The following is a 13,470-nucleotide window of genomic DNA, read 5'->3' as shown; positions in this document are numbered from 1 at the left end:
AATTAAACTAAGTGAATTATGTGAAGTGAATTAAGTCATTCATGCTGTTGCAAAAGATAAGAGTTTCTTCTTTCTTACTGCCGAGTAGTATTCCATTGTGTAAATGCATGACAGCTCTTTTACCCATTCATCTACTGATGGGCACTTAGGCTGTTTCCAGAGCTTGGCTGTTATAAATAACACTTCAATGAACATTGGGGTGCACACATTCTTTTGATTTTCTTCAGAAAAATTCCCAGAAGTGGGATTACTGGGTCAAAAGGCAGTTCCATTTTTAATTTTCTGAGGTGTCTCCATCCTGTTTTCCACAGTGGCTGCACCAGTCTGCACTCCCACCAATAATGCAAAAGGGTTCCCTTTCTCCACATCCTCGCCAGCACTTGTTGTTTGTTAGTTTATTAATGATAGCTCTTCTGACAGGCTTGAGGTGATATCTCATTGAGATTTTTTATTCCATTTCTCTGATCATTAGTGATATTGAGCATTTTTTCATATGGCTGTGGGTCCTTTGTATGTGAATTTTCTATTGTACAGACTGGGTGACTGACACCTCAGGAAGAATAAGTAACTTGTGCAGCAGAGGCAGAATTTTGGGGTAGATCTGAGGAAAAAATGTCCCCCAGTTTTACAGTGCAGAGCAGGGGACAATGGTGTCTTTTCATCTAGACTAATCTGTGCTTAACTCCAACAAGCTTCCTCTGTTTCCTAGAAATAGAACTTGATAGCAAATGTTCTTCAGAACCAAAGCAGAGTGATGAGCACAATAAGTAAAATTTTAGGTTAAATTTCCTTTTTAAGTTGGCTTTTAATGAGCTATGTTGAGGACAGATCCAGACAGATTTCTGCCATGGCTCATGTAGCTCAGTGGATTGAGTGCTGGCCAATAAACCCAAGGGTTACCAGTTCGATTCCAGTCAGGGCACATGCCTGTGTCATAGGCCAGGTCGCCAGCTGGGGGTATGTAAGAGGCAACCAATCCACATATCTCACACACATTGATGTTCCTCTCCTTCTCCCTCCCTTCTCCTCTCTCTAAAAATAAATAAAAAAATATTTTTTAAAAAAGATAGATTTCTGATGTACCCCAAAATCTTTATTTTCTTTCTGAATAAAATATGTATTTTCTAGTATATATATATATATAATTTTTTACTTTTTCAGTGTAAAAATTTATATATTTTCTACACATATTTATCAATATTTCTAGGGTCTTTTCTCTCTCAATGTAAGTGATTGGATAATCATCCATTTAAAAAATAGTTTTTTTAAAGATTTTATTTATTTATCTTTAGAGAGGAAGAGAAGGAGAGAAATTTCAGTGTATGGTTGCCTCTCATGAGTCCCCTGCTGGGAACCTGCCTGCAACCCAGGCATGTGCCCTGACTGGGAATCGAACCTCGGTCGTGTGGTTCCCAGGCCCGAGCTCAATCCACTGAGCTACACCAGCCAGGGCTAAAGAAATAGTTTTACTGGTGTTGATGGAAAGCCCCTTCAGTATATAGCAGTATGAAATACTTTGCAAATGATTGTTATGGCAACATGCTTACTAATGTATTGTTGAGGCTTTTTTGAGTAACTTATTTGGGTTATCTGTGATAGAAAAAAAAAAAACAGAAGAGCTGGCTGGTATCTGTCCAGCAGAAAAATGCATATCTAGATACGGTCTCAATTTCTCGAAGGAGAACCCTAGCTTTGTCTAAATTAAAGAGAGAAAAATGGGGAAGAAGACATGTGTGGAAGGAAAGGAAGAAGGAGAATGAAGGAAAAGAATGTGTTCTACTATGTTAACTTACTGTGTTTTTGTTGTTATTTTAATGTCTGAGTAAGAAAATGAATAAAGGATGCTGGAGATATGAGATTGAATTCTCTTAGAAATTAATGTAGTGCCAGTACACACCAGGGACACCAGTCACTAGACACGTAGGGCTGGAGGGTGCAGCATCTACAGTCCCTGGTCTGAGGCCTAGGCTGAGAAAATGAGAAGACACAGGGCTCCAAGGCCAGCGTGTTCAGGGAGCTGGCCAGCAGAGCACAGCCCTGGGAACAGAAATGCATCCCCAGATACTGCTCTGGTCATAGTCTGTCATTTTGGTTATTGAGAAGAAAAGTCTCTGTTCCTGTAACTGGCACATCATTGTCAGCATTGTTTGTTTTCTTCCTCTGCTACTTCCTTTGCCTCCTATGGTTTCAGGCCCATGGGGGTTAGGGAGCTAGAACTGAGAAGAGCAGTCTCTTCTGCACAGGCAGCAATGGGTTCGGCCTCTCTCCTGCACTGCACTGCTCAGGGGATGTGATCAGGGAGTCCCAAACGATGGGATGGCTGGTGATACAACAGAACGAATCACCAGCAGAAAACAAATGTGTGAACACGATGTGGAAGATGCTTGTATAGTTGAACAGCAAGACACCCGTTAAATGAAATGGATTGCATGCTGTCAGGATGAGGGCGCATCGTCCGACTGAAATAGACAGTATTTGGAGAGAAGGAAGGAAGATAGCATAATATGGTACAGAAAGGCTCAGAATAATATTTTTCCTTTTTCTAAAGTAAAAATATTCAAGTTGAAATACAGAGACTTCAAACAATACGTGATAAAGTAATATTAAAATGCTTTAAAATATTGCTTCTTAGAATATTATCTTCTAGAGTACATTTACACGAGCAATAATCACTAATAAAGACCAAAACCCCAAGACGACACATTTCTCATCATCTATTGTCACCAGGTTATTCTTATTTTAAGTAATTAAGGTTAAATTCAGTTTGTTTGGGGCAAGTGATTGAAAATACAGTTATGAAATGGTACATTCATTCCTTCATTTATTCAGTTGTTCTACATCCAATGACTTCTTTGTGCACGGCAGTGCAGATAAAACCATAAATAAGAGACATGTCCCTAGACTGATGGACCTATGGCCTAGTAGAATACTAATTTAATATTTCTTAAATACTTTCATGGTAAACATTTAACATGTATAATCTCATGCAACCCTTACTATAATCTTGTGAAAGAGGCATTCATTCCATATTTTGTGCACATATTCTTTTGAATTAGTAGTTCAGGTTTCTTTATATGAATGCCCAGAAGTGGAATTGACAGGTCAAAAGGCAGTTCCATTTTTAGTTTTTTGAGGAAGTTCCATACTGTTTTCCACAGTGGCTGCACCAGTCTGCGTTCCTCCCAACAGTGCACTAGGGTTCCTTGTTCTCCACAGCCTCGCCAGCACTTGTTTGTTGATTGGTTTGACGACCAGTGTGAAGTGGTCTTTCATTGGGGTTTTAATTTGCATCTCTCTGATGGCTAGTGATGCTGAGCATCCTTTCATGTGTCTCTGGGCCCTCTGGATGTCCTCCTGGGAGAAGTGTCTGTTCAGGCCCTTTACCCATTTTTAATTGGGTTGTTTGCCTGTGAACTTCTTAAAGGGAAACAAACTGTCTTTCTTCTCGGGTCCTCTGCCTATGTGCTTGTTCACAGAGGTGGATTCACCACAAAGGTGATGAAGGTTAAGCTGTGGAGCCCCTTACTTATGTGACACTATTCCAAGGCCCTGGGTGAAACCTGACCAATCATGTGGTCATAGGTTTTGGGGAATTTGATAAAAGCAAAATATTTTAATTAGAATGCAACATAATTTTGTAGCTCAGTTTGTATTATTAAGTTGACTAAAAGGTTTTAGTTTTTTCCATATGATAGCTGTAGCAGTGCTGAGTTGTTTTTATCTTCATCTGAAACAATTTTGTTAAGATTGTATTTTGACAGCTGTCATATCAGCGTGCATTAAAAAACTTATCAAAATTCATAAACTTTTGTGCAGGCATTTTAATAGTGAACATGGAAGAAGAAACAAAATATTTTCAGCAGATTATGCTTTATTATTTCAAGAAGGGTAAAAATACAACTATAATTCAAAAAAAGATTTATGCAGTATACGGAGAAGGTGCTGTGACTGATTGAATGTGTTAAAAGTGGTTTGTGAAGTTTCTTGCTTCTATTGACATTTTGGGCAAATAATTCTTTGCTGTGAGGCTGTGTTATGCATTGGAAGATGTTTAGCAGCACCCTTGGCCTCTACCCACTAGAAGCCGATAGCGGGAGATAGCTAACATACTCAAACTGTCAAAATCAATAAAGTTATTGGTGAAAATGAAAAACGTGTCTTTTATTTTATGGACAAAGCTAAATGGACTCTTTGGCCAGCCCAATGGCAGTTTTCTCCTCTTGTCCTTAAAGACAGCTCTCCAACCTGTAATGATCTGGCCTCACAAATCCCTGATCCTCCCTTGATGATAAATGAACAATCATTTACTTTTTGCGGAATTAATAAATGGAGGAAGTGCAGGGTGACAACTATATTATTGATTAATATATTTTAACACTTAAAGTTATCATTTCTGTCAAAAAAATTTCACAAATCATCAGCAAGTAATGCTAATATAGCATATAATGTCTGAATGTGTACAAAACTCTTTTACAAACAAATCTTTGATTGAATCTTTTAACGACCAGCCCTTCAGATAAATTTAATTTTTAATCTTTTGATTAAAAAAGATGATGTTAAAATATTTCCAACTGTGCATTTTATAAAAAAGATAATATTAGACTCAATTGTTTAGCTGCTAGAAAATAAAATGTACCAATTGACTAGTCTGCTCTTGGTTACATGGAGTGAGTATGAGGAGGCAGCTGGAGTCAGGGCACTGACCCCACTCTTTCCATTATTACACAGGGCTCACAAATGCGTTTCAATGAACTAAAACACATTCTACAGACAAAGAGTGCAAAATAAAATTGATAATGAGGTTATCTCAATAAACAAGCCTTTTTCCTTCTTTTTGTTCCCTTTTTTCTTTCTTCCCTTTTCTTGATGCAGGTATTTAACATTACCCAACTGCCATAAGCTAACGCTTTTTTGAAAATTGAACCTAACCTCTTCTAAGCACAAGATGAAAATGTGGCTGCTGGTTAGTCACCTTGTGATAGTATCTTTTACAACCTGTCTATCAGGTAAGAAATTTCTTCGCATATTCTCCGTAAATGATGTCAAAATAACCAATGTGTGTATTCACCTCATTAAATCTGACCTAGAAAATTAGAATTAATATTGGTATAGTCAGTTGATATCGGGGTCAATCAAGTAGATTAACATATATTAAGGACAAACCTATTTTTAAAATTTACTTTCAATTAAAATTTCACAATATTTAGTCAATTGTATGTACTGGCATGCTGGTAAATGTCTGGATTGCTGAGGGGAAAAAAATCCCTGTTATGTAGCATTTGTCAATTCCTGGGGTGTTAACATTCCTACTATAGCCAATTGCAACTTGAAATCATTTAATGTGGTTTTAAAAAGACCGTTAACAACTCACCATCATATAGTGTTTTCACTGTATCATTACAATAAACTTACATTTTCTCATTAGCATAAATAAAATCAAAAAGTGATAAAATAATTGGTACTTGATTTTAAGGTTTTGTTATGGTTGCTATTTATTAAGTTAATATAATTTAATTTTTATTGCTGGCTGATCGGTCTTATAAAAACAATTTTTAAATGGTCACCAAATATGTACAGGCACACTAAGGATAACAAAGCAGTGGTAAGAATGCTGTAGTTTCCAGTAAACAAATACTGTATTTCTATCTTGTAAAGACAGCATGTAAAAGGAGAGGTACATCATATTTCTCTCCGAAGCAGCATGTTTTCTACCAGTCAATTTTTCTAATTCTTTCATCTCAATTTTCTTAACTCAGTACTTATTGAGTTTCTATTAATTTAAGCTATAGATGGCTCTTATCATTAACAACCCTCATTGATTGCTTGATGATGAACTGATGGATATCTTATTGTATCTTATTTATTATTAATAAAATAAAATATTTCTTTATTTGGGGAATTAATTATTATGATGACTTAAAAATCAAAAAAGATAGTAATTTCATCAGTACTTAAGAATTTTAATGACATGGATATAACTACAGAAATTATACACATAACTATAATTACATGCATATATATTTTACAAATATAATAAAGAAATTTTTGTGGTAGGGTTATATGGCTAAGTATTATTTTTATGAATTAAACAAAAATAATCTTACTATTACTAAATGTATATACTAATTTTGTTGACCATAAATTTTAGTACTGCAACTATAAAATGCAAAGACAGATATCTACAAGTATATAATGATACTTTAACTTACTGAGAGCCAGTAAGTTAAAGAGCCAGTAATCTCATTTCATTTACTAGTATCTCAGTATTTGAGTGATGTTTGAAGCCACAGCCTGAAAAGCTGCTTTGATATTAAATTTTTTCCCTTTTATTTTTAGAGTTTACATGGCACAGAAGGTATGGTCATGGAGGTAAGTTGTTGAAAGGGTATCTTTTAAAAATTACTTTCCTTGAACAGATCATATTTAATCTTTGCTTTAAGGTACTAGCTTTATAAACTTAAAGGCAAATGGCTAATGTTAGATCACTTGGACATTTGGCGAGATGGGTTATCTGGAGTCATAAGGCTCCATGTTTGATCACCCACATGGAGGAATGCATACAATGTACACAAATGCGTGATCACAGCAGCCATGTCCAACCTTTTCATCCCATGGCATACATAAACTGATTACTAAAATTCTGCAGCAGACCAAACAAATTTATTTTTTACTGATCTGACAAAATATAGGCATAATTTTATTCACTCACATTGGGTGGCTATTATTGTGTTGGCTGTCATCATTATTATTTGACAATCTAAGGGAAAAGATGTCAGTGTCCCTGACTAAATCGTCAGGTATTGCATGTTTTAAAAATCCCTGTGGCACACCAATGTACCAAGGCATACCTGTTAAAAATATTAGAGGTTGGCAGCAGGTGGAAAATATTCAGTGTGACCTTTTTTTCTGCAGTCTTTGTAATAATCCTGTGTTACTAAATTTTGAGACAATATTTTAAATCTCATAAAACCCTAACTTGTTTTTGAAAGCCTCTGGTTTGCTGTAAGAGGGAGAACTAAAGGTAATGAACTTGGAACCTTAGATCCAGCTTAACTAGGAGTCCAAAGGTATTGCAAAAATTATTGTTTGTTATTATTGACTAAAATTAGCAACCCTGTTTAGGCTCTACTTCCACCGCTGAACAGTTCTTGCCAGACATAGAGACAGTAAAATACAGTGGGAAAAAATAGAGCCTGGAGTAAGACCAGCCTGGATCTGCATTTGCAACCTGCCATTGGCTCACTGTGCAGTCTTGTGCGAACTGTTTAATTTCTGTGCACCTCAACTTTCCAATATGTAAAAGTCACAGGATTCTTGTAAGAACTTAAAAGCAAAAAAGAAAGAACATGACAATAGCTTTTAGCATAGTGACAGCATAGTAAGTGCTCAGTGAATATAGTTGAACTGGTAATTAATCAAAGCCATTGCTTAGTCGTAGAAGAGTTAACACTCTGGAAGGATCCCTGAGCAGCTGCTGCGAACACTTGTATGATGCCCGCAGGCCATTCATGCCAGAGTGGGCCAGAGGATTCACAGAAGAAAAGTCTTAGCCTGAATTTCGCCAAAGTTATTTTCATTTCCACCTTGTGAGTTGGGCATCACTACCTCTGGGCTCTATAAAGATCAGTAAGATATGTTACTTGACTTAAAAACCTCACCATATAACAGGGAATAAGAAAAGTTAAGTAACCAATGTGAAAATAAAATATAATAAGCACTCAGAACTACTTTGAGGAATTGAGGGACATTTAATGATTAAGCTAGTAGTTAAGTATTTCAAATGTGAGAAATGGAGCTAATCTGAGAGACAGTGGCACGAATGTTAAGTACAGAGGTGGGAAAATATGGGCTGTGTTAGGACAGTATTTTAAAAAACAGTTGTTCTGCAGGATGTTAAAGGAATTAGACTAGAAAAGATATAATCGTTAAATTAATTTGGGAAAGGCTAGTTTATTAAAGTTGAACAGTGTGTTATTAATTTTCAATAATATTTATACTACCTCTATAACAAGTATAGTACACGTATTCGTTTCCTAGACCTGCTACCCACCAACTGGGTGGCTTGGGGGAAAAACAAAACAAAACGGCCTCACAGCTCTGGAGGCAGGGAGTTCAAAACCAAAGTGTTATCATGGTCATGCTCCCTCTGATACCTGTATGGGAAGGCCCTTCCTTGCCCCTTCCAGCTTCTGTACCCTCAGACATTCCTTAGCTTGTGCAGAAGATACCCAGGCAGTGATGCAAAACACAGCGTTACTCTCAAGAAATGCAATAGGCTCTTCTTAGGCAGGTAGAGCCATGCAACAGGAAATTTAGTGGACTTAACATTTCTGCTGTTAGGTCATAACCTGCCCCTAGTTTTTGTTCTAATAACTGACTGCTGCGTGTTCTTGAGACTCCTAAAGGGTTGGGGTGCTGGGCTATTTAAAGCCCAAGCCCTAAATTCCCTTCCTTATTCTCTCCTCAGTGGGGGAAGCTGACAGTGCAGCTGAGAGGCTACGCTGTCTGGAAGAAGTATGCCTTGAGACAGTTTATATATTTACTGCATTTCTAGAGAGCTTGTAACACTGCCCAGGCCTGGCCACTTTGAAGCATTATAAATACTGTAAAAACTCCAATATTAGACTCTGTTCAAATTTAGTCACCATTGCTTTTTTCCCTAAGAGACTGTTATTGAGACTCTGCTTGTAATATACTTATGTAAAGTTGTGTTTGATGACTCACAGATTGAGGTAACATTACAGAATGAGAAATAAATTTCTTTTCAAAATGGATATACAATGAATTAAAAAACTCTCAAGCATAATTATACTTTCCAAAGAAAAAATACAAAATAACAAGATGATAGCGAACCATTTCTACGTAGGTAAAGTGCACTAGTCGCATTTTAGATCCTACGAATGAGTGATTATAATACTTGTGAAACAGAAAACGGCCGGGGAGAGCCACAGCTTTTGCAGCCCCTTCCCATTTGTAAGTTTGACAGCAGGTATTCGTATGTGATTCCTTTCTTTCTTGTGAACCTTTTTGTTCAGATGTAAGAAATGGACTTACTTCTGCGGTAGATTACAGCCATTTTGAAGAAAAGAAATAAATCCACATTAAGAGCAGTTAAAAAGAAAGTGTGATTTTAGGTGTCATCTTCAATTAGCTTGAGAAAAGCCATTTAGAATCTTTTTTCTATTCAGAAGAATTTATCCACGAAGAAAAAGGGCTTTTATTTTTAAGATAACACATGTTTAAAATATGATACATATTTGTTTTTTTCATTTCATGGGTCCCTGAACCCCCTCATGCTTCCAAAGCATTATAGTTTGTCATCTAATTTTTTCACGACTCTTGGAAAAAATCATTAAGTGACCACATTTTTTGTTGGGGGAGGACACACTCGCATTAATGGATCCTTCGCTGAGCCTTGTGTTGCGCTCTCCCAGACAGTTTTTCCCTTCATCTCGGCACCCTCGTTGAGCTAGCGAAGTGGTGACCTCAGACACCCTTTGGGAAGTTATGGAGTTCATGTTCAGAGGTTTACCCTGAGCATGCCAATGAGACTCAAAAGCTTCTTTTGAATGAGAAATTTATCTTTCAAGGGCCTAGACATGTTCTCAAAGTAAAGTATTTAAAGTAATTGCTAAACCACTTAATAGAACATTTTATTTTTATCAGGCATGAAGATTTTAGAAAAACAAGGGACATATGTTTATAAAATAATGCTCACCAGAACCACTAATGTAATACAAAATACATCCTGCTCTGCTTTTTGGTGTAGAAAAAGGAGAAAGGAAAATATCTTAAATGTAATATTTTACGAACATGAAAAATTACTATTGTATTGGAAATTTGCTTTATATTTTTATCCCCTAAATGTTTAATTCCCTGTTCCTACAAAGTACAGTTGGAAGTGGAATATTAAGAAATATACATAGAACTTGTGAAAAGCACTTGTCATTGAAAAGAAAAATAGAATTAATTGCTAACTATAAGGCAGGTATACTACTGTCTTACACACATTGTCTCAAAATAATTGTCACAGTAATCTAATGAGTAAATTTTGTTATGATCCCCATTTTATGAGGAGTAATGCTGAGGTTGGAGAGGCACTGTTAAACACGACTGAGCAAGATTTAAATGGCATATTAAACTTCTTGTTCAGGGAAACTAGAGCAAAGCTCTCATCCTCAAGGTTGATGTTAGCGCAGATAAAAAGTCTCTGCGACATTTGCCTTAAACTTTCTATTAAAAATAAATTGGAGAAGTGAACCACAGCTTTGGTCTAGCAAAGACACTACAGGGATCCTGTGCAAGAACATCCCTAGCCATCCACATCAGATTAATTCATTTGGGACATAGGGCTCTGTAAATGGTGCCACCTGAAAGACACGGAGTGATTCTCTTCCCATCTGACTGTGAGGTGGCCCTCTTCCTGTCCAGAAGGACATACTGTCAAGAACAACTGCTTTCCATTGTGTATAGTTTTGTGACAGATTTTAAACCAGTTGGCTAGTTCCCATATTCATGTAAATTTACTGATGGTTCTAGATGTTGCTAAGTACTAGTGCTGGTCACATGTTTAGAAAAAACAAACAAACAAAGAAGTAAGAACTGACCCAGGAAAGAAACATTTCCCTGAAGCATCTAGAAATTCAGTCATTCTGCTTTTCGTAAATTGTTAAGCACCTATTTTGTTGCAAACTGCTAAACAGAGGGCTAAGGAGAGTATTATACCGAGATTATGGACAACATCACCAGTCCTCAAGCATTTGCAATAGTGGAACAGAAAGTTGTATGAGGAATCACACAATGGGTGTGTTAAGTGCTATAAGCTTAATAGAACACAGGTGGGGACCAGCTGAATCTGGGATGGGTGAGATGTGGCTTCCTGAAGGAACTAACTCTGAAGTTAAGTCTCAAAGGGCTGTATAAATGTTGATAGGAGCAGGAAAGTGAGATGGTGGTTCTAGAAAGAAAAAAACCATGAGCAAAGGCTCAGGAGAATAAAAATATGCTTTGTTTAAGTTAAATATGGCAACACTGAGTGCTTTGGGAGAAAAATGAGGGGTGAGTAGAGAAGAATTTGAATAAAAAACAAAATGTTTTCCTCAGGATTATGGAAGCAAATAATATTTCTTTTGAATATAATGGTGATTCAGTGTCATAGATTTTTTTCAAAAAACTTCTTAATGTTTCGAGTGTTTTTTTTACTTATAAACTAGCACAATGTAAAATATTTTTATTTTTCTTATAGTTTCTGAGGAAGACAAAGGATTTGGACCCATTTTTGAAGAGCAACCAATTAATACCATTTATCCAGAGGAATCGCCAGAAGGGAAAGTTTCCCTGAACTGTAGGGCACGAGCCAGCCCCTTCCCAGTTTACAAGTAATGTACTTCACTTCTTCTCTCAGAATGGAGTGGTGAACTAAAGACTAGTGATCAGCATTTATGACGCTGCACTGGCAGCGAAAGCTATAATGTAATGCTTTCTACAAAGTCCAGGAGCATAGCAGAAACATTGGCTTACAAGTTATTTTTAAAGTTGCACAAATAAGCAGTACTTTTCTTAAATATATGAAAATAAATCACTTACTATTTCCTGCAAAGACAATGCCAGTGCCATTTGACATTATCAATTTGGAAGTTGTGTAATGGAGGTCATGCTAAGCATGCAAAACACTATGTGAACATCCCGCACATCTGAGGATAAAATGTTCTTGCATGTGTTGGCCTAGATAACTTATACCTACAGACAATGGATAATATTTCCATATTAAGTGCATTTAAAGTGCTTGTGTGCCCTGGCTGGTGTAGCTCAGTGGATTGAATGCGGGCCTGCGAACCACACGATCGCGGTTCGATTCCCAGTCAGGGCACATGCCTGGGTTGCAGGCCACTTCCCGGCAGGGGACACACCAGAGGCAACCATACATTGATATTTCTCTCTCTCTCCTTCCTTTCCCCTCTAAACATAAATAAATAAAATCTTTAAAAAAATAAAGTTATAAAAAAATAAAGTGCTTGTGTAAGTATGTCTAGAAAGCAACATGGTTTTCAATAACCTCAAATCTGTATTTCAAACAACACAGCAAATTGCTTAAATGTCATACCTACTGGACAACCTATATAAACATTATTTTACTTGGGGGGAAGTACTATTAATGATATCAAAATAATTTTTTTAAATGTAACAGTGGGTGTTTTTTTTTTTTTTGCTTTAGATGGTTCTGAAAAGTTTGTTAATCGTTTCTAGTCTGATGCAAAGAATAAGATTAAAAAATTAACCAGTTACCAATAGATTTGAATTTCACCTATAAAATGGTTCCATGAAGACAAAGCAAGTGACTGATGGAGAAATTGGGGGTCTAATAGGTTAATGTCATCTGATTGAACTGAAGGTTGTAATTAAAGAAGGCTGAGTTTTATAGTGGATTTTTTCTGGATATAAAAATGATTTTCTATTATTATAAAAAGTTGTTATCAAAGAGAATACCATTTTCTCCCATTTCATTCTAATTGAACTCATTTTATCTTGCCTCTGGCTATAATTACAAAAATTATTCTTAAAATACAAATTTAGAAACATCACTACCCCTTTGAAATTATTTTTATTGTTTCAATTTCATGCATGGGAGTGCAATATAAATAGATATTTTATAAGTTATAAATAACACATTTGGTTTGAATGTATTTGATGGGGTAGACTTATTTTTACCCTTAAGCGATGCACAGCGAGTTTATGGGCATGGCTTATCCTAACCAGTAGGGGCTCTAGAGGAGATCTGATCTAAGCATGCAATTTTACAGAAAAGGAAGCTGAGCTCTGAATAAGTAAATAGATTTTCTTCAGAGTGAGGGAATCACTGACCCAGGACTGAAATACACGGCTTAGGGCTCTCAGAGAAACATGTGATTTTCTAGTATGCATCTTTCTAGATAGGTTGATAGTCTCTCAAAAGCTATATCCACGATGCTTGTTCTGTGACATTCTGTCCTTGACATTCATATGTGGAACCTTAGCAAATCAGCCTCCAGGCTGGAGAGGAGGCAACAAAGCAGAAGAACTGTCACAGACAGTTTCTAGAAAAACACGCTTCCCCTTGCCACCCCCCTTTTGCCTCCCCTCTCCCTCAACAAAGGCACCAAGAAGCAAAAGTTTGCACATCTACAATTTTCTACACATTGTTTAGCAGCTCCCTATTTCCTCCTCCCTCCAATCCTATGAAGTTTTCTTACCAAAACTTAAAACATAAAAATAAGAAGCCAAACGTCAATGGGCAAATGCATCTCCAGCTCCCTCTCACGGGTTGCGCAGCAGAGAAGTTGCCGGGACCAGTGCGGCCCACCCGCACATCTAGAGAGCTGGAAGGGAGAAGCAGGTGTTTCACTTTGTCATGAAGGCTGTCTGCCACTGACAGCAAATAAGGAAAAAAATAGCTAAGAATTCAGTTTGTTGATGGAAACTTGAAGCTTGAAA

The 13,470-nt window shown here is 36.7% G+C and overlaps 1 protein-coding gene across 3 annotated transcripts in view; it reads left to right on the top strand.

Annotated features, from left to right (window-relative positions):
• The window catches only part of CNTN1 (contactin 1), a 309,382-nt gene that overhangs the window by 166,880 nt on the left and 129,032 nt on the right, over window positions 1–13,470 (top strand). For all 3 annotated transcript variants that reach the window (XM_037058153.1, XM_037058154.1, XM_037058155.1), the window contains 3 exons: window positions 4,873–5,006; window positions 6,337–6,369; window positions 11,246–11,378. In XM_037058153.1, coding sequence (XP_036914048.1) covers window positions 4,946–5,006; window positions 6,337–6,369; window positions 11,246–11,378 — 227 coding nt within the window. In that variant the 5' untranslated portion in view covers window positions 4,873–4,945. The remainder of the gene's footprint in view (window positions 1–4,872; window positions 5,007–6,336; window positions 6,370–11,245; window positions 11,379–13,470) is intronic.

This window comes from Sturnira hondurensis, unplaced genomic scaffold (assembly GCF_014824575.4).
Source record: "Sturnira hondurensis isolate 20B ecotype Veracruz unplaced genomic scaffold, ASM1482457v3 Scaffold0009935, whole genome shotgun sequence".
NCBI lineage: Eukaryota > Metazoa > Chordata > Mammalia > Chiroptera > Phyllostomidae > Sturnira > Sturnira hondurensis.
Note: the sequence above shows the minus strand (reverse complement) of the source record. Positions and strands in the feature narration are given on the sequence as shown.